This window comes from Schistocerca americana, unplaced genomic scaffold (assembly GCF_021461395.2).
Source record: "Schistocerca americana isolate TAMUIC-IGC-003095 unplaced genomic scaffold, iqSchAmer2.1 HiC_scaffold_268, whole genome shotgun sequence".
NCBI lineage: Eukaryota > Metazoa > Arthropoda > Insecta > Orthoptera > Acrididae > Schistocerca > Schistocerca americana.
Window position 1 is genome coordinate 77,946 of NW_025725981.1, and position 22,232 is coordinate 100,177.

At 37.1% G+C, this 22,232-nt stretch overlaps 1 protein-coding gene across 1 annotated transcript in view; it reads right to left on the reverse strand.

The window, feature by feature from the left end:
* Window positions 1–6,746: 6,746 nt before the first annotated feature.
* Window positions 6,747–22,232, reverse strand: part of LOC124577805 (serine-rich adhesin for platelets-like) — a 43,782-nt gene continuing 28,296 nt past the window's right edge. The window contains exons 2-3 of the mRNA XM_047131224.1: window positions 18,727–18,787; window positions 6,747–10,080 (exon numbers count right to left, since the gene is read on the reverse strand). Of these exons, the coding sequence (XP_046987180.1) occupies window positions 7,232–10,054 (2,823 nt within the window). The 5' untranslated portion in view covers window positions 10,055–10,080; window positions 18,727–18,787 and the 3' untranslated portion in view covers window positions 6,747–7,231. The remainder of the gene's footprint in view (window positions 10,081–18,726; window positions 18,788–22,232) is intronic.

Consider the following 22,232-nt stretch of genomic DNA (forward strand, 5'->3'; position numbering starts at 1 on the left):
AGTCAGCCCTAAGATGTTTTCTCTTACTTCTTTCAGCACTGCCAAGTATACATTAACATGAAAAATGCCAAGCTGCATCATGGTTCAGAATCCATGTTAAACTGTAGGTCCCAGCATGAGTGGCAGGATCAGCCCTTTCAAAGGTCTAGATCATACCATCTCCGATGCTACCATACCTAGTAAAATATGGTGATGCACAATGCTGCCATCAAAATTTTTCATTACTTATCCAATGACATAAAATGTCCGATTGACAATTTTAATAGTTAGCAGCCTTTTATCAATGATTAGACCCAAAGTGTTTAATAAAACAATACTTTGGAAATTATAGTAATCATAAAAACTATTGATTTTTTTCCAAGATTTGAGATAAATCATTGGAAAGAATAATTTTTCTTACAATAAATCAGTTTTATTACGATTTATTCACATTTTTGGTAAAGAACAGTGACACATGTAATAATAAAAAACACACTAATATGATACAGGTATTTCATAAATATATATGCATCTGTCTAAGTATTTGTTCCTTATATTTTGATGAATTGCTTACTTCTTTCAATAAACAAAGAATTTTACTGGCTGTGACAATTGTTGTGGAAACTTCTTTAAGACTTCTTCCAAGTGACACTGAGAGAACACTACTTTAGTATTGTATGGAAAGAAAATGAGAAATCAAAATAAAAAGGAGAAATATTTATGGCACCAAAAATAGGAGTATAAAAAAAAAAGTATATGGGAAATATCAATTTTGTAAATAATTATAGCATCACATTATTTGTGAAACTCAGTAAGTTATGATTTAATATAAAGATTGTGAAAGATATGGAAACTGGTCTCTTCCCACGGTAAACAATATGAATACCTGGAACATAAGTAAATGAAATTCTCATTGAGTGTCACAGCACCTTACAACAATACCGAGATGCATGATTGTTGAGACAAACAAAATGCCATACAAAACTGAAGTTCATTCAGTAATGGAAAGAAACAATCAAAGATCTGTAAGAGCCATGTTTCATTGATGTGACAAGGGAGGGAGGGAGGGAGGGAGGGAGGGAGGGGAGAAGAGGTGAAGTTATATTGCACATGTTTCAAATCTAACAACAATGGATAACATTCATATTCAATACAATATCCAGAAGTTAAACAAAGCAATGAAAACCATGTGGTTTCAAATGACTGCTGAAAAAACTGAAGAGGAAACAATACTTAGAATACAAGAAAACTGTTGCAGAATGGGTATTATATAACATTAAGCTAAGACTGTCACAGAAAATATGTGAGGAGATTATTGTCCAAGGAAGGAGAATTCATATAATGTTCCATTTAAGTTCCATATGAATGCCACATTTTAAAAAGTTGATGAAATTTAGTTGTGTGCATCACAAAAAATGGAAGAGCTAAACAATTTGTTTTTAGTTGGCACATTAACACAGTCCACAGGGACTTTGGAAAGTCAGTTACACATGTCAACCAACGCAAAGACCACTGTGCACCAAAACTGGTGCACTGTCAGAAGAGAGCGAACATTCTGGGTCTCTTGCAGTATGGATAACAGATGAATCTTGGTGTAGTACAGCAGTGGTACAGCAACTATAAATGTATTCAAAATTTGAAGCACACTGGACAGTGCGATAATCACGAGCAAAATGTCTAAACTGCCCATAGATTCAGCACAAAATTCAGGCTGTATACAGACCAAATGCAATGTCAATGTCACACCCAGCCACAGTGAAATGAAACCAACTATTTAACCATGGCCACACAGATGGGATGACGCCGACTGTAGAGTCATTATCTTGCACCACGTGATTTCCATCTTTTTGGCAAGCGAAAAGAACATATTGAAGGAAAGAGATTTTCCAATGATGAAGACTTTCACACAGTGATTCTCGAATGTCTCCATGACCAAGGTGCAAAATCCTATTGTCGAGGAACTGAATGACTGGTAGAACATTCCAATTACTGTTTATGTAATTTTTATGACTATGTTGAAAAATATTGTCATGTATCTGTATCACTTTGAAGAATAACAGTCAATAACAGATATTTGGCCTGCCAAATATGTAACTTACTTTTTGGTGTCCCCTCCTATTTTCAGCACCATACATTTCCAACATGTTACTAACATTCAAATTATGATTTTTTTACAATTTTAAACATGGCTGTGAGCCAGAAATCATACAACGATATGATTTGTATAATATAGCCAACCGGTTGAAATAACATTTAATGTGATCTGGTGCCGACGCTGATTATGGGTGTCTTCATCAGACTCAAAACCATTAACATACAGGAAAACCAATAATCATGTAGTTCAAGATGACGTCTAGTGAAGTTATAAGTAGTAATTGAGTCAATAAAAGATACAGTTCTGCTGTGAAAAAAGGACTCTGTGGGAACTGTAATACTGAAATTGTGTAACTAAACAAAGACCTTACAAGTCTACAAAAAAATCATGTATGTCCTAAGGCATGACATTTTGCAACTAACAAATAAAAACTGTAAGCTGAAGAAATTCCATCATGTTACAAACGATAAAACACGGTAATTGCAGAATGATAATCTGGAGAGTTATGAGTAACTGAAGCAAAGTGTCCAACAGGTAACAAACTTAGCAAATGGAATTATGTTCACAGATATAAACAGGTACAATGTACTGACAACAAATAGTGGTGGTTACAATAAGGATGACAGACTTTGTAAATAGTGTGTGAATAGAAGAACAAACCAGTCCACAAAAGAATAATACAACTGAAATCAATATACGGCGCCTAACAGTAGTGAAGTTGTAGAATCAGATGGAAAAAAGAGAATCAGCGAAGTCAACAAACCATGTAAGCAATGTGAATTTAATGGCAACTTACTTGGAAATCAACAATGAAGTGCAATGTACTTTAGTTAGCTTATAGAAATGGAAGAAAGCTAGCTGATGGTGTACAAAGCTTGAACCATAACATCCAAGTTAGTAGTGTGGTGGAGCCAGGTGTGAGAATGAAAAACATCATAGTGGACACAGATTTAGATGCACAATGTTGCATGACCATGATTTTGTTGTTAGTATAACAGGTACAAATGAAGTGGCATGTAGTGAAGCCAATATTTGTATTGGAGGTCTGACTAAGTTTCTAGAACAAAACAAACACAAAAATACCATTGTTGCTACAGTTAGACATCTTCATGATTTAGCACACAAATTGTGTGTTAAGAAAGAAATAAGAAAAACAGTTGCAAGAACTAAGTTATTATGATCAAGATATGAAAAATGTTTGATTCTGGATATTGATACATTAGATACAAGCATGCACACTAAACATGGATTACATTTGAACTATGAGAGTAAACTTTTTTTTTTTTTTTGTGAAAAATTACAAAGATTGAGTACAGAAAAGATTGAACTGAGTAGTTTAATATGTGAAAATAGTTCAACAGCGAGTGAACTTTTTTAGTGCAAATCAGCCTTCAGTGTGCACACAAAAAAGTAAAACACCACAGACAGAACTAAAAACGATGAAAAATTTAAAATAATATTCCAGGATGTCCAGTACACCACAAAGTAAATAGAACAAGTTGATGAATTTCTAGGAGAGAGTAAACCTTACTTATATATTGCGAATCAACCTGGATGCAAGATGAAAGAGATTCATAGTTTTAACTTCAATAATTACAAATCTGTGAGTAAGATGTACAAGGGTGGTGGTGCAGGCACGATGCTAGAAATAACAACCAGTGTGAAAACACTGATCATCTTCGTGAACTCACTGTGGAGATGTCCTTTCAATCACCAGCAATAAAAATAAAGACAGGCAAAATCAACTTCATAATCATAAGCCTACATAGATCACCAAATAGTGGTGTAGATGACTTACAACTATTAACAAACAAAAAGCAGATTATAATAATAGGAGATGTCAACATAGACTCTTTAAACTATAATGTAAATTATCTTCGGTATTCTGACTTGTTACATTGCTACAGCCATATCCATATAAATTTGTTACCAATGATAATAACACCTGACCCACAATCTGGTACTAACTGTGTTGTAACTTGAGGAGGACATTGCATGCAGAGACTGGTACAAGATAAACAAATCAGCTGATATTAATGAAAAGTACAGCCAGTTCTATGAAATTTTTAACCACAGTTTTAATTAGACATGTCTAGTAATAAACTAGTGAAATCAAAGTACACAAAGAATCTTAAAATTGAGCCAGAAATCCACAAATAAAAGGAAAATACAAAAGACCTATATGTGCTGTTCATAGATACGAAATACCAGTACTTCCTAAGGTACATAAACACCAGAAAAACATACAAGAAATCCCTGGAGATTCTAGAAGCACAATATTATGCTGAACAGATAAGTGACTCCAGTAATGTTAATGAAACAGCTTAGAATATAGTAAGCAAAGAATGTGAAAATAAAGAGAATCCAAGATGCAGTAATATAGCACTAGAAGGAAATTGGTGAGTGAGCAAAAGACAGTGTGCGAGGCCTTCATAAAACATTTTGATAAGAGAAGTAAAGAAGAAACTGAACCACACTACAAATAAACTCAGTAAAAATGAGTAGTTCAAATAACTAGGAGCATGGGTTTCAAAAAGGAAGATCCGCAAAGACCACAGTAGCAACTTTCATTCACAAACTGTTAAACAGACTGAACAAAGGAAACAAAGTCATTGTGACTTTCCTTGATTTGTCTAAGGCTTTCAATTCTATGAATGATGCAGTACAATTATCCAAATTAGAAACTTATGGCCTAAGAGGAGTAGCACTAAAGTACTTCAGTCTGTGTCACCAAGATACAAGACCATGTACTAAACTGTCGCAACAATGTAAGTAAAAATCTTAACAGTAAAATCAGCATACAAAACTCTTAACTGCGGAATTCCCCAATGAAGTATTCTTGGACGATTTTTGTTTATTGTATATATTAATGACATAACAAGCTGAAAACCTCAAAACTAGTGAATTATGATGATAACACAGTATTTATTAGCTGGGGTCATACTGAGCAGCTAGCATCATAAAGCAATAAAGAGAACTCTGTACTGATCATGGAATATCCAACAATAAGCAAACTTACATCGAATAAGGACAAGACCGTTGTAATGAAGTTCTAGTTAAATTATAACCAATTTCATACTGAATCACTTTCTTCTGTTGAAACATCTGTTAAATATAAGTTTTTCGGCGTTGTGATTGACAAACATCTTACATGGACTTACACAAGTGTACTGTGATTAATTCACTTGCATTTGCAATACGGGATTGAAATTTGGGGAGGAGCCCCCAAAGTGTACATGGGCAGGAAATTCAGGCTTCGAAATAGATCAGTTATGATAATTCCCAATATAAGTAAATGTGAATTATGTAGACACTACTTTAAAAATTATAATTTACTGACTGTTCATTCACTGTATGTTCTTAAGATAATTATGTTTGTAAAAGAGAATGATTAACTGAATGTAATGGATAGAGACATCCACAATTGGATAGTGTTATGCATCAATTGACCAAGTATGATTTTTTATTTTTTCAGATTTTTGCATCCAGTCGTGTGTTAAGGTGTAAACTATCCACAAAAAAATTGTTTGACATCAGTGTGGTCGATTTTTTGACAGGAAGTTAATCTGAACCAAGTACCGAACACTTCACCTCAACTATTAAATTTTGCATCAGTTGGCCAACTGCACAATCCTATGGTTTTATTTTGCATCCAATGGTTATACGGCAAATGAGCACTGCTTGGTCACATGATGCACTGATGTTTTGCCCGCAGTAAATGTATCAAAATAAGAAATTTCTGTTGTTTGCTGAGGCACGTCGTCTTCCTCGTCCTCATCATCGTCGTCCTCCTCCTCCTCCTCCTCCTCATCACCATTTCAGCCTTTTCCCACGTCATGTGGGCTCGGAGTTGCTTTGCTGCATCCTACTCTTCCATAAATGCCTACCCAGTGCTTCTCCTCTGAGCCATCCTTTCTCCCGTAGGTCCCCTGTTACCTTGTTTTTCCATCTCAGTTTCAGTCTTCCTCTTTTCCTTGATCCTTTGATTCCCAGGTCTTCTCCCTAAATAGTACTCCCCTCTTCTCTGCACATGTCCATACCATCTTAGCCTACTTTCTTGGATCTTCTTCCCTATGGGCCCCACTTTCACTGTTTCCTTGACGTACTCATTTTTATCTATCCTTTCGCATCACCCCACTTATCCACCTTAACATTCTCATTTCTGCCAGTTCCGTCTTTTTCTCTCGGGCTTTTGTAATTGGTCAAGTTTCTGCACTATACAGCATCACAGGCCTCACCACAGACTTGTAAAGCTTTCCTTTCATTCTGCAGCTAACCTTCTTATCATAGTACTCCACTCAGTTTCCTCCAGTTCATCCATCCACTATTTATCCTGTGCTGTATTTCAGCCTCCTGTCTACATTTTAAATTTCTAGAACCTTTGTGAAAGTCAAAGCCTTTATTATAATTTCATTTCTAAAAAAATTGCAAGGATTTTATTTAAGTTAAATGTATGCAATCATTTTGTAGGGTTGTAATAGGTATCAAGTACTGATATATTCAAATAAGGCATACAAATATTCAGAATCAATATTAGTAACTATGTTCATGTGTCAGTAAAATACATACATCTTCAAATTCACTATAATGTATTATTTGTTGTCATAATGTTTTAATTTATAGAAATTCTTTTTAATTGCATTAGAAACAATACAGTATTTTCTAACACTGTTAGCATAGCAGAAGTATGTTTTGCACATCATGATCCACTACTCCTTTTCACAGCTAGATAATTATTATGTGACTACAAATAAAAAGCCAAGCATAACATGGGTTAGAGGTCAGAGAGGGGAATGTATTAGGATATTCACAGACTGTCTTAGAAACACAGACTGTCCACTTGAAACTGTCACAGAATTCTTTATGTCATTTACAATGTTGTTATCTTTTTCTGCACAACATATACAAACTGGCTTCTTATATACTTCACGGCACTCTCCTCAAATTTCTGAACTCATTTTGTGGGAAGCATCCCACAACTGTCTTCTGCTCTGATGTGTCGAACTCTTCAACAACCCCTGGTCACCATCATGACTTAAGCTGAGGGATGCTATATTCTTCTGAACACTATGACGTAGTTCTTTGCTGTTATGATGAGAGGATTTCTGCAAACATCTTTTTCTGCTTCAAGAGAATGTTCACAAAAAGAAGGTACATTTAAAATGATGGTATGCGCTGCACATGCCAGTCACCGTTCTCGAATGTTCTTACTTCATAAATTACATTCGTCTCCTTACGTCCACCATATCTTATTAATCGAACAGTGCATATCAAAGCTTGGACATGGATGATGTTTGGGTCCCGATATAGGCGGTAGTCAGGCCCTGCAAAGCCTGGACCAGAATGCTGCCCTTCAAAGAGCCATGCATAACCATTACTCCGAGCACCAGTATTCTTGTTGGCATCTCCAACGTTTTCTTCATTTCTGTTGTCACCCTCCTTGGTGGCACCAGCATCTTCATTACTGTGGTCTTGAGTAGATTCAGCAGTGTTGTCCCCAACACCATCTTCATTTCTGTTGCCACCATAACCCATGTCACCATCAATGTCCTGATTTCCATTGCATGCAGTATTGTTGACTCCACAAGTGTCATCCCTACAGTCAACAACAGGACCAATGCTGGCTGCATTACTAGCAGCATCCTCAGCAACGACATTCCCAGTGCTGTCGTTGTAATGTTCATACTGTGCCTCTAATCCCAGATCTACCTCATGTGATACACTTCCTGTGTGGTTACTTAGATCTGAGACCACATCAACGTTACACTCAACTTCAACCATATTTTCATCCCTATCTGTCTCATCCCCTTCAGGACCAAATCCAGCAGCGTCAGATTCTGTCCCATTTTGTGAGTACTGTTTTTCAGACAACTCTGATTCACTGTCACTTTCTGAGGTTTCAACTTCTTCCTTTATTTCAATCTCTTCCATAGAGAGAGAGACAGAGTCAAAAGTATTCTGTTCACCATCTTGTTCTCGTTCTGCACTCCCACACATTAAATTACTCTTGGAGCTGGCACACCCTGTTCTATCATCCACTCCATCATTTACATTATTCTGATCAGAAACTACAGTATCCACTTCATGTAGGTCCAGGATTTCTTTTGGGCCTCCAGTGGGCGAAGAACTAGTACTAGTAAATGTCCCAGCAGCTGACATCATGATTATGGGCTCAACTGATGACGACGTTGCACCATATTCTGGTGCTGACTTTGAGACACTGTCTTCTGTTATACATGTTATCGTGCTGGTACTCTCTTTTGTGTTTGCTTCCAGTTGGGCTGTTTCTCTGATACTTGCTTCAATATGTGCATTATCAGTGCTACCTACTGGTGATGGTGTGACGTTTGTCTCTTCAGTGAGAGAAGTGCTGTGTGATGTGCTTATGCAGGTCTCAGCAGTCGACAATACGTTTCTGGATTTCGTTGTTAATGTTGTGGCATCACACTGTGGTGCAGACTCAGATATACTACCTCCTTCTACACTGGCTTCTGTATTGGTCTTCTCTTTGATGCTTGCTTCTAGATGGAATCTACCCATTAAATTCCCATTTGATTGCATGCCTGCTGCTGCTGGCTGTACTGCATCACCATTGGATAGTGAAATCACATTTAATTCTGCAGACAGTCTACTTTTTAATGCATTCATAATATGAATGCTACATAGTAAACATCCGATAGGTGAATGGCATGTGCAGCTGGACACCGAGTGAGAAACGCTAGCTACCATATGCTCAAAACTTTGGTCACTTAATGTATCACCAACTCTATTAGCACATTTCTGCAGATGTGCTGCCACATCCTGAAGTACACGCACAAACTCATCAACAGTTTTTCGAAAAGTGTCACCCAACTGTAACTGAGGAGGCGCTGATGCTGACCGTCGACGCGAGTATGGGTGCATTTCTAAATGCGTAAGTGCATGTGCAGGTTGTGAAGCTGCATTGTCTCTCATCTGCAAAGGTGCTGTGGCTACAGAACATGAAGTTGGTGTGAATGACCTCCTACTACCGTGGCTGTTAATAATCTCTCTGTTTCTGGATGACTGGCCATCTTTAAATACTTCACTCATCATCTTGAGAGTTGTGATAGTTTCAGAGCTTGTACTGCTGTGTTCTGTAGTTAGTGGTCTGCCTCCATACTGATAATCAGCATCTTTTACTTCGCTGTGAGAAGCACCCACAACAGCTTTTCTTTTTTGGGTACTACTGGCTGCTCTATTTACATCACTATTTCTGATGCTCTTCTCCATATGTTTGTTATGTTTTGCCTTCAAGCCATCACATGGAACTCTTATTTCATTTCCACTGTTGTTATCTTTTCCTACACAACATATACAAACTGACTTCTTATATATTTTACGGCGTTCTCGACAAAATTCTGAACTCATTTTGTGGGAAGCATCCCACAACTGTCTTCTGCTCTGATGGGTCGAACTCTCCAACAACCCCTGGTCATCATCATGACTCAAGCTGAGGGATGCTACATTCTTCTGATCACTATTATGTAGTTCTTTGCCATCATGATGAGTGGATTTCTGCAAACATCTTTGTCTGCTTCTTGTTGTCGAGTTCTCTTGATTTTTTGTGCTGCAACCATTTGAACTCTTAGTAGTTATTTTGACATCTCTGATGCATTTCTTTTTATTGCGATTTGAAACTTTAGCCTGCATATGCTTCTCCATATCAAATGGCTCTAGCACCACTGACACTGTTTTATTTAGAACATTTGTAAGCTGGTCCTGCTTACTGGAATGTTCCAATTCTTCGTGGTAGTTAGTCGCTGCCTTCTTACTGCTACATGTAACATCAGAATGCCTTCTTTTCCTGCTGTTTTTGGTGAATTCTATTAAACTTCTATTAGAATTTGTATTATCATGCTGTGCACTTTGACTGATGTCTGATGCACATCCTCTTGATTCATTCGTCCTCTTGAGTGAACAGCTTTCCCCTCTGCCTCTGCTACTAGATCTGGTTTTCATGCTGGCTATTCACTCTCAGGCAGACTCTGTAAAGACAAATTAAATATCAGATTACCATGTGAGCCAGAAGCACTATTAACAAACAAATCTTAAAACAACTGCAACAGATTTCAGTTTAAAAAGAAAAAAAATAATAATAAACCCTCGTGGAATATGCACAAAATGCCAGGAATTTTTACAATCAAAAAGATGTCATATTCATCACAACCAACCAAGTTTAACAGAACCATGAAATTGTCAAACTAATAAATAGTGATTCAGAAAAACTCTGCAAACCCCCCCCCCCCCCCCCCCCCCGTGCCTTTTCACTTTTCAGTGTACTTGTAATACTTCTGTACTCAGATCAGTAAAAACATGGAGTGATACTTCACATATGTACTTACACAGGGTGTCCCAAGAGAAATGGTCAATAGTCAGGGAAACGAAAGGAACAATTGTCTGAAGCAAAAAGTTGCATATGTATATATGCCCTATTCCAAATGGTTTCATAGATAGCACACATTTAATGTGTACTGTTATTTATTTTGTATATTATTCAATACATTGTCAAGGTTAAACATGCACATGCACAACAGTTAGTAATAAAAACAATATTTGATTTAAAAGTATCAACTGAAAAATAACATTTTTAACACATTCACCTCTAAGCATTACCACACATGTCTGTTTACAGCTGTTGTACAATTCACAAAAAATACTTGGATACTCCACCAACTTCAATGAATTTGCGCATTTTTAGGAAAATAGAGTATTTTGTTTGTCTGAGTGCCTCTACACGTTTTGCAATGAGAGCATCAATGTCCATGATTAAGACCAAGCAGTTCATCTTCCATATTCATCATTTGTTTGTTCTCCTCCAACTTCATCCAAGCCCGTAAACAAAAATCTAATGCTGCAACGTCTGGTGACCTTGGTGGCCAGTTAATTCTTCTACCTCTACCAGTTCCGTGATTCAGGTAAGTGTGGTTGGGATGTTCCCTAACATGTCAGGTAAAATGTGGAGGGGCCCCATCATGCTGGAAGTACACTGCAGTCCATGTGGCTTAAGGAACAAAGGAATCAAATTTCCAAAAAATGCAAGTAATTCTGTCCCATAATTCACTCTTCTAAAATGACTGGACCTATCAACAGATTACCAGCCATGCCACATCAAGCACTGATCAAAAAATAAAGTTGGATATTGGTTTCCACAGTAGCATATGGATTTTCCTGTGAACATCGATGATTATTATGCATGTTGTTGATTCCATAGCACATAAATGTGGCTTCACCAGTGAACAGTATTAATGGTCAGTTGATATTTAACCAGTAACTAAATTCAAGTAGTGTGGCACTGAACGAATGTGAAGAATGTGGACATAAGTTTCCCACATCTAATTTCACCAAATGTGTGTTTGTGGGTCACAGATACGTGCAAAAAGCTGCCATGTGCTGGCAGTAGGACTACACTGAACCATTTCAACAATGTGTTGCCGTTCCTGCACAGGTCAGAAGAATGCACATGGTCAGAAGAATAATTATTGGAAGAATACCTGTTTCACAATATGCTGAAAACTGTCTACAATCAGTAATGTGACTGGTTAGAAAGTGCTGCCTGTAGTCTTCAACAGTAGCAGGAGCACTACCAATGCAAATGTCATAAATGTACACCGTATCTGCATATTATTCTTGTAGCCAAGTCAGTGAAGCAAAATTTGGCAAAAAAATTGTGCTGTCACCATTTTTTGTACAGTAGTAGGAGGAAGTGACATGAACAACGTCCCAAAAATTGTGACCAGTGTGGTGTGAGTGTGGGGATGAAGGGGCGTTTAAAGGTCACGTTTTCATGGTTCTCTTGAACATCTCAAAAATTGCAATTTCTAGCAAAAATGTTTCCCAGTATGAATTTAAACTACATTAAATTTCCTACATGAAAGGTCTTCATTTTTTCTCTAGGACTGATAATTACCACATTACAGGGGATGGAAAAATAGCAATTATTAAAAACAGTGTCTTAACTACATACAATTGTATTAAGGGATAATCTGAGATACGAGGGTGTGATGAGTTGAAGGGCTGTGCAGAGAGGGAGGGGGGAGGGGAGAGAGGGAGTATGGGGGCTGGAGGGTGAATGCATGATGGATGAGGCAGGTCACCAGATCGTGGTCATGCACTTCCCTCCTTTCAAGGTCTGCCAACTGAACAGCGAGTGGACGAGTCCCAACTCTCTATCTCTCTATCCCACTATGTCACTACATGGAATACAGATATGACTCTCTAATAATAGTAACACAAGAAATATATATGGGCAGACTGTATGTAAATCTCTGCATACTGTTCTACACTGCTACAGGGAAATTTATTCTTATTCACCCTCTATGACACTGTAGCATTCTGCAGGCAAAGGCAACAACTCCATGGCTTGCTTTTCAGTTTACAGACAGACTATACCTCCCCCAGCATTTCCACTATGTGATCAAAAGTATCCTGACACCTGGCTGAAAATGACTTACAAGTTCATGGCACCCTTCATCAGTAATGCTGGAATTCAATATGGTGTTGACCCATCCTTAGCCTTGATGACAGCTTCCACTCCTGCAGGCATGTGTTCTATCAGGTGCTAGAAGGTTTCTTGGGGAATGGCAGCCCATTCTTCACAGAGTGCTGCACTAGGGAGAGGTATCGATGTCAGTTGGTGAGGCCCGGCACGAAGTCAGCATTCCAAAACATTGCAAAGGTGTTCTATAGGATTCAGGTCAAGACTCTGTGCAGTCTAGTCCATTACAGGGATGTTATTCTCATGTAACCACTTTGCCACAGGCCGTGCATTATGATCAGGTGCTCAATCCTGTTGAAACATGCAATCGCCTTAACAGAATTGCAAGAAGGTGCTTAAAACATCATTGGAGGCATGTGCTGTGATAGTGCCATGCAAAACAACAATGGGTGCAAGCCACCCTCCATGAAAAACATGACCACACCATAACACCACTGCCTCCGAATTTTATTGTTGGCACTACACACGCTGGCAGATTACGTTCGCTGGGCATTCACCATACCCACACCCTGCCATCGGATCGCTATAGTGTGTACCATGATTTGTCACTCCACACAATGTTTTTCCACTGTTCAATCATCCAATGTTTATGCTCCTTACACCAAGCGAGGCATTGTTTGGCATTTACTGCCATGATGTGTGGCTTATGAGCAGTCATTCGATCATGAAATCCAAGTTTTCTTACCTCCTGCCTAACTGTCACAGTACTTCCAGTGGATCCTCGTGCAGTTTGTGTGATGGTCTGAATATATGTCTGCCTATTACACATTACAACACTCTTCAACTGTCAGCGGTCTCTGTCAGTCAACAGACAAGATCGGCCTGTACGCTTTTGTGCTGTACATGTCTCTTCATATTTCCACTTCACTATCACATCAGAAACAGTGGACCTAGGGATGTTTAGGAGTGTGGAAATCTCTCGTACAGACATATGCCAAGTGACACCCAATCAACTGACCACGTTTGAAGTCCGTGAGATCCGCGGAGTGTCCCATTCTGCTCTCTCACAATGTCTAATGACTACTGAGGTCACTGATATGGAGTACCTGGCAGCACAATGCACCTAATATGAAAAATATATGTTTTTGGGTTGTCCGGGTACTTTCGATCATGTAGTGCATATGAGCAGGCAAAATAACTTCACTGGGCCCATGTTTATTTAGTTATTTTCAGTTTTATTACACGAGTATTTATTTGCAATTGTTAAGTGAGCTATTATGTCAAAAAGGTCCACAGCTAGAGCTATCAACTGTGTACACATCAAAGAACCTATCCTAGCTGTAGCATGCTGGCAATATGTGTTTGACAATGTTGATATTGTTTCTGCTATCAATGATGAAGACTTTTCAGAGCATGAGGAGTATCAAATGCACCCCCTCAGCCTCAGCTCTTCCAGCATCTGATGAGGCCCAGAGGCTCAAACTGCCTCCTTCTGCAACAGAAGTATGTCACCTGAATGTTATGGAACTTCAGAGATTTCAACACAAGTCAAGCAATGCATTATTGCACATTACTGTCCTAAATTCGAATGTAAGTCCTTTTCCATCAGAGATATGGACACCCACCCTGCAAGATATGGTAAGTGGCTCCAGTCACTGCAGCCCACTCTATTACAAGTGCTAGCTATACCAGTAACACAAAGTTGAGGGAAGTGCAGTAACTTTCTGGTCAATCATTAATTCACCAGCAAGTGACTACAACATAGTTACACAACTTTAGAATATGTTGCCAACAACAAGCAGTAGCAAGATACCACATTTACCAACCCAGTCTGTTTCCCACTAGCACCACATATGCCAATGACAACATCATACTTACAAATGAAGCATTTCTCAGCCACTGTTTATAGGAATCCATTTTACATAAAAGCTCACTTAACAACTGCAATGAAGTACTCACTGAATGAACTGAAAATACCTCCACTATATAAACACAACATCAGTGAAGTTATTTTGTCTACTTACATAAGGGAACCACAGATGAAACACTGGGGAGGTACAGTCAGACTGTAAACTGAAAAGCAAGCAGTGCTGGTGGTGAAGGAAGTCACTTTTCTCAGAAGAATCCAGCTTCTCGTAGCCATATTACACAACTTCATACAAACTCAGTAAGGTGTGATAATGGCATCTTTGTTGCTGTAAAGGCTTTCTTGCCTAACATCAGCTCACCATGTCTAATCTAAAGGCTAATTAACACTCATGAATGATACAGAGTGCATTTAAAGAAAACCTGATTTGCATCCCCATAGTGTCACTACTAGCGCCACTCTTATGCGACTGGCACAAAATTGCAAACAGACGTCACCGATCAAAAGTAGAAACATGCCTAACAACTTTTGTTTATTTCACACAACCCCTTGCTGGTGTTGCATTTTTTTCTGTCAGTGTATTTATTATATGCTGATTTTAACATTAACCTGAAACTGAAAAAAAAAAAAAAATAAAAACATGTACCTTAAAACGAAGAAAAAGGAATAACCTGATAACTGAAAATAGAGAAATAAGAAAACTTTTAAGCAGTTTTATCTGAAAACAACTTTATTCAGACCATACTAGAAAAACAGAGGTGTCATCTTCCCTGTTTCACATATACTGAAAATTGTGTTACTAAAAGCTATACATGTAAACTTAGGTCTTTCAGATCATGACACACTACTGACACTAATAAATTCTTCTATATTGCAAGTAGTAAAAAAAAAAAAAAAAGTGGGAATATGAAAGGCACTTCAACAAAGAAAAGATGAATATTCTTGTACAAATTTTAGCAAAGGAAACATGGGGAAATATAGTTTCAAAACCAACAACCAATAACTCATTCTATGCATTTTTCTCGTACTTTTTGTGTCACAGTTGTGATGCATTTTCCACAAAAGGAAGAAAAACCCTTACAAAAATCAATGTTGAACAAAGGAAAAATATGAAGTGGATATCATTTACTATCACAGTATCTAGTGAAACTAAACATCTCAATCACCTCAAAAAAGACAACTTCACAGAATATGATAAGACATACAAGAAAATTCATGGGAAAGTGATTAAAGAAAAGACAATGCACAGTGATGGAGTAGTTCATGACCTGGACCTCACAATACAAAATAAACAAATTCAGAGCGTAACTGTAACCTAATTTTTAAGTGTGCATGCTGACAAAAATTTAGACTGTTCATGGCATTGCACCAATGCAGTCATCCTGTAAGCTTCCATTCTAAGAACAGAAACATGGGTGTTTATAGTGATATATGTGGTGCAACAGTGATAAAATGTTTTCAAATTTTCACAGAATCTCAACTGTAGATTCATCCCTTCTGTATCCAGTGGCTCAGTACAAAAAAATTGTTATGTTTTTGTGATAACAAACAGTGCATCCCTATATCCCAGATGTTACAAACCAAGATTTAGGTACTGAACAGTTAGTTACTGCAACACAATTAAACAATATATAGTGCTTACAAGATGCACTGAAAAGATTAAAAACAAATACAAACAATAATAACAGAAGTATGTGTGCCAAACAGCAAAATGAAAATACACACGCAGGCAATATATCGGTAACAGTTGTGACAAAAAATAATTACAATGTATTAGTTGCAGAAGAAGCTGACAGCCAACAAATAAATTCTGTAAATTATAATCTAACTTCAGCTGCACTATAAACACCTCTGTGCAGAAAGTCAAGAGAATGTATTCAAGCAATAAACAAAGGAATATAAAAAATGAGTTGTGATGCTCGGTGACATCCACACCATGAGAAATCTGAAAAAATAAATGAGTATAATACATCACATATGGCTATAGGAATGATGAAATTGAGTGCACCTTTGACTGAAATAACAAAAAACACCAAACTCACTCAGAGAATTATCTAAGAATGATACTTTCATAATCATGGGTGCAAGTAATGATGAATACTGAAAGGAGGGTAGGCATACTACACATTGCTTTCCTACACTACTTGATCTTAAAGTGCCCAACATCACTAGTACTAGCATGCCTCACAGATAGGACCTGCAGGATGACTCGGTCATAAATTTGGAGCTTTTTTTAAAAAAAAAAAAAAAGAAAAGAGAGAGAAAGAAAGAGCAAGGTCTATCCTAATGTAAAATTCTTTGAACTTTCCATTTCAATAGAATTGTTTATGAAACACAGACATCACAACAACACTGGGAAGTCATACATTGGCAAAATACTAACAAAATTAATACACATAGATGACCTCATTGAAATAAAAACAACCAGTTTCGACAAAAGCCACATTGCGATCGGGCTGAGCAAACCTGAAACACCAAACTCAGAAATTGTTTGTGTTGAAAGTTGTGCAACTACCAAAAACACAGAAGTATAACAGAAGAGACATTTTTAGGTGACAAAACAAAAATGATAGATACAGATACAGAAAAAAAAAGATCCACAGTGAGGAAAAAAATTAACCAGAAACATCTGAAGGAAGCTTCTTTTATATGCTTAGGTGAACACTGATAAAGGACTGTATTGTTGCCAGTTTACACAATCCTCCTCATTCTGTACAATATCCTTTGAGCATGGTGAGATACGCATTTTTGTTAGAAGTAACACGAGACACTGCTGTTTAAAATCATGGGAAAGGAAAACAAAACTTCAAAATTTATACTAAATTTATACTTCACTAAAAACAATTACAATTTGCCTGTACAGAAGCCCAAATGTGATCTTAGCTTATATTCTTATAGAAACTAAGACAGTGCATTCAATAAGCTTAAAGATAATAAGAAAAATCTAATGGTGTGTGATGATTAATTGAACTTCCAGGAAAACTCAAACAAAAAAATTATAAATGCAGAAAATAATTCCAGGCTAGAACAATAAATACAAGGTTTTGTGCCCATAATGGACGGTGTAATGTTTTCTATACCACAAACCACAATGCAAACAGAATTAATGACAGAAGAATGAATGCTAAGTGAAAAAATATAGATACCTTCAGACAACTGTTAGGTGAGGAAACATGGAATGCAGTATATCAGCATGGCAGAACATGTCAAAAGTCTGACAAATCTGTGGAAATATGTAGTAACTACTATAAAACTGCATTCCCACTGAATGAACACAGGCTATGGTCTAATAATAAAAACAGGTCTAGCTGCAATTAATCTTTCACAGGAAAAAAGAAAATCTATATTGTATTAAGGACACTGTGGGTGTGTGATGAATTTCATGCTTACTGCAGAAAATACAAGTAATATTTTAATAGTTGTTACAGAAGCAAAAATGAAGGAAAATGACCTTTACATGCCACAAGACAAAAGCTACATCAGAAGTTGTGAAACAGTAGACAGGTAATGTCACTAACAGAAATGCCAATATCAAGCTATGTCAAGATGAAGAGAAAATAACTGACACAAGGAATATAGCAAAAATCGTCAACAACTATTAATAAACATATGTAGGCAACTAATCAGTAAGATTAACCCAAGTAACCAAAATGCAACAGCAACATCAGTCAAGATCAACAACACTGCTACCTCATTACATCTGTACCAAATGAATAAAGAAGAAATTTTTACTGTAATAAAAACTTTAAAAACGAAATTAATAATCATTTAGAGTTGATAGTATACCTGATAAAATAATAAAGAGATGTAGTGGAATCACTGTAAAACCATTGACACATTTATGCAATAGTTTACTGACATCAAGGTCTTCTCTTCCTATCAAAAAAATGCAAAACTGAAACTAATATTTAAAAAAAGGAAAAACAGAGGAAGTTGTCAATTACAGGGCAATTGCCCTATTGTCCTGCTTCTCAAAATTTTTTGAGTAGGTCTTCCACAACAGACTGACATGCTTTATGCAAAAATATCAAATTCTGTTCATAGCGCAACACAGGTTTAAAATGAACAGCCGACCGGCACTGCTACCTATGAATTTCTGAGTGAAATTTACCAGAAAGTGGACAATGGTGAATATAATATTGGAGGATTCCTTGACTTGTTGAAGGCATTCAGTATAATAGATAATGATGCACTACTACAGAAATTAAATAAACTAGGCTTAAGAGGCACACCTACTGTTGGGTCATGTCATACCTTTGCAGACACAAACAAATAGTGAAAATACAACACACTGCATGCAACACAATTACAGACCAACACTCAGCTTACCAAGAGATTAAATATGTTGTTCCCGAGCACCAGTCAGACGTTCCTCCTAAATGTAAATGACCTAAAAACAAACATAAATTTCAAAATATTTATCAGTTTGCTGATAACACAAGCTTTGGTTAACTTTTCAGATAATCACTTTGACATTTCCACACAATAAAGCTGTCCTCAACCCAAAGGTTATTTGGAACACTGCAGTGCATTACTGGATATGGTCCCAATGGAAGTGGTATCCCCTTGCTTCCTCTGACACTGAGCTGATGTATGCAGACAACTACACGACAACCCACAGTTTACTGTGGACTCCAAGCCATGGTGAATCTCAACATTTTTCAAACTAACGAATCATTGCCAGATGTGAAAGAAATAATAAGTAATAGGAAAAGGACCAACTGCAGATTAAAACATGGACCTTTTGATATTTAATCTGACATCTAGCCACTGAGCCACACACCGCTTCCACACCTCGGAATAAGGAAAATATTGGAATGAGAGTGATAAGTAGTTTCTCACATAACTGTACTTTGCCACAGAAGGAAGGGAAACACACTTGAAATTTTAAGGTGAATTTCATACTATTTATCACGCAGAATAGTATTAGAGGTGGTGGGAGAGGAATTATACAACAGTTTCTCTCCTGTAAAATCAATCAAATATGCCCCACAAAGGAAAGCAACAGGGTGAGTCAGCAGAGTTGTTCAACATTATCTTCATGTTCATCTCTGAACAACACTAACAGAGCACTAAGGATCTATCATCTTGAGAGTGAGCTTTCTTCACACATGATATACAAGTATTTAACCACTTGTAATGTCCAATTAGTCCTAGAAAATGGGAACAGGAGTAAAGTAATACAACGAAACTGTGTTCAACACCTTCACATAGCCTGCTTTCTGATGTGAAAAGGAGACAGTCTACCAAAGAGGATTCTTTGGGGGTCATCATCAATGAAACGAAGTGCAGGAAAATTGCATTACGCAGTTCAGTACTCATATAGGAAGACATGTATAGAAGTTAGTACCAAATATTCAGCTGTTTTTGATAAATAACTTAAAATATTCTGTTCGCATGTGTGTAGTACTTGTTCATTTATCTTCAGTCAGCTGTGCAACTATTAGCAGCAGTATCAGTACTCCAACAGTAATTCACGCATCGCCCTAGCCAGTGTTGACTGATACCACCATGCAGCAGCACTGCTAGTTAGTTGATTGCGTGTTTCATTGATCAGTCGCATGGTACGGTAGCTGTTATGATGTGGAACATGTCAAGTGCACAAGAAATGCACATATGAAACAAGATTTTTTTAATATATAGATATTACAATACATAGATTAATATTTCTATTATTTACCCCATTCCCTTAAATGGCACAAAATGCATATACTATATTTATAGATTTATTTATTCCTATTCAAGAATTCATCTATGGTATAGAAGGAGTTGTCAAAGAGATATGATTTCAATTTATTTCTGAAGCTATTACTGCTGTCTGTCGGACATTTTATTTCATCTGGTTATTTGTCAAAAAATTTTACAGCAGCATATTTTACCCCTTTCTGTGCCAAAGATAAGTTGAATAAAGGATAGTGAACATCTTTCTTTTTTCTGGTATTATGATCATGAATGTCACTGTTTTCAAACTGGTCCATGTTGCTGAGAACAAATTTCATTAGTGAGTAAATGTACTGTGAAGCTGTTATAAGAATTCACAATCTTTTTAAAAGATGCCTACAAGATGTGCAACTATGAACCCCACACATTATTCTAACCACTTTCTTTTGAGCAGTGAATAATTTTGTCTAAATGTTGAGTTACACCAAAATATTATTCGGTATGACATCAGAGATGAAAGTATGCAAAGTGTGTTAGCTTACGAATTTCTATATCCTCAGAAATTGGCAATTATTCTGATTACAAAAGTTGCTGAACCTTGCTTTAGAGGAACCAAAATATAAATTTTCCAATTAAGTTTCTCATCTATACATACTCCCAAAAACTTAGAATGCTCTACCCTGTCTACTGACTTCTGTTGATGTGTTGTATTTAGTTCAGCTTCCTGTTTCAGATAGGAAGGGAGGTCATTCACATATATCAAGAACAGAAGGAGACCCATGATTGAACCCTGTGGAACACCTAATGTAATTTCACCCCAGTTAGATGAACTGGCAAACTTATTTAAATCACTTGACCCATATAAGGAAACTTTTTGCTTCCTGTTCTGTAGATATGACTTGAACCACTCATATGCTACTCCATTTATACCATAGAATTGTAATTTCTGTAACATAATGTCATGGTTCACACAGTCAAATGCTGTCACAGAAAATTCCTGTTGTTGACATTTCACTATTTAAAGACTTTATTATGTGGACAGTGAAATTGTACATTGCTGTCTCAGTGGAACAGCATTTTTGAAATCCAAACTGTGATTTACTAAGTATCCCATTACTGTTGAGACGGCTAACCACTCTTGACTACATTACTTTATCAAAGATTTTTGAAAATGGTGTAAGCAAGGATACTGGCCGATAATTATTGACATCTGTGGTGTCTCCCTTTCTGTAGAGAGGCCTGACAATGGCGTATTTTAACCTGTCTGGTAAAATACCTTGAGTTAGTGATGCATTACATATGTGACATCAGCTGTAATTGTTTTACATTGTTTTCGTATCTTATTAGAGATGTCATCTACTATAACAGAACATTTATTTTTCAAAGATTTAATAACTTTACTTATTTCACAAGGGGACGTTAGGTGAAAATCTGCCAAAATTTTTTCAGAACAGACCCTTCCATGTATTACCTGGCGTTTTCTTTTGAACTGTTCTCACCCACCAATTTTTTCTCCTACACTTAAGAAATGGTTGTTAAATACATTAGCTACTTGTGTACTGTTGGTTAGGATGGTCTCATTCTCTTTAATAGTACATCTACATCTACATTTGTACTCCACATCTACATCTACATTTGTACTCCGCAAGCCACACAACAGTGTGTGGTGGAGGGCACTTTACATGCCATTGTCATTGCCTCCCTTTCCTGTTCCAGTCGCATATGGTTCGTGGGAAGAACAACTGCTGGAAGCCTGCACGGGAATCTATCTAATTTTACATTCGTGATCTCCTCAGGAGGTATAAGTAGGGGGAAGCAATATATTCGATACCTCATCCAGAAATGCACCCTCTCGAAACCTGGACAGCAAGCTACACCGCGATGCAGAGCGCCTCTCTTGTCTGCACTTGAGTTTGCTAAACATCTCCGTAACACTATCACGCTTACCATATAACCCTGTGACGAAACACGCCACTCTTCTTTGGATCTTCTCTATCTCCTCTGTCAACCCAACCTGGTACGGATCCCACACTGATGAGCAATACTCAAGTATAGGTCGAACGAGTGTTTTGTAAGCCACCTCCTTTGTTCATGGACTACATTTTCTAAGGACTCTCCCAATGAATCTAAACCTGGCACCCGCCTTACAAACAATTAATTTTATATGATCATTC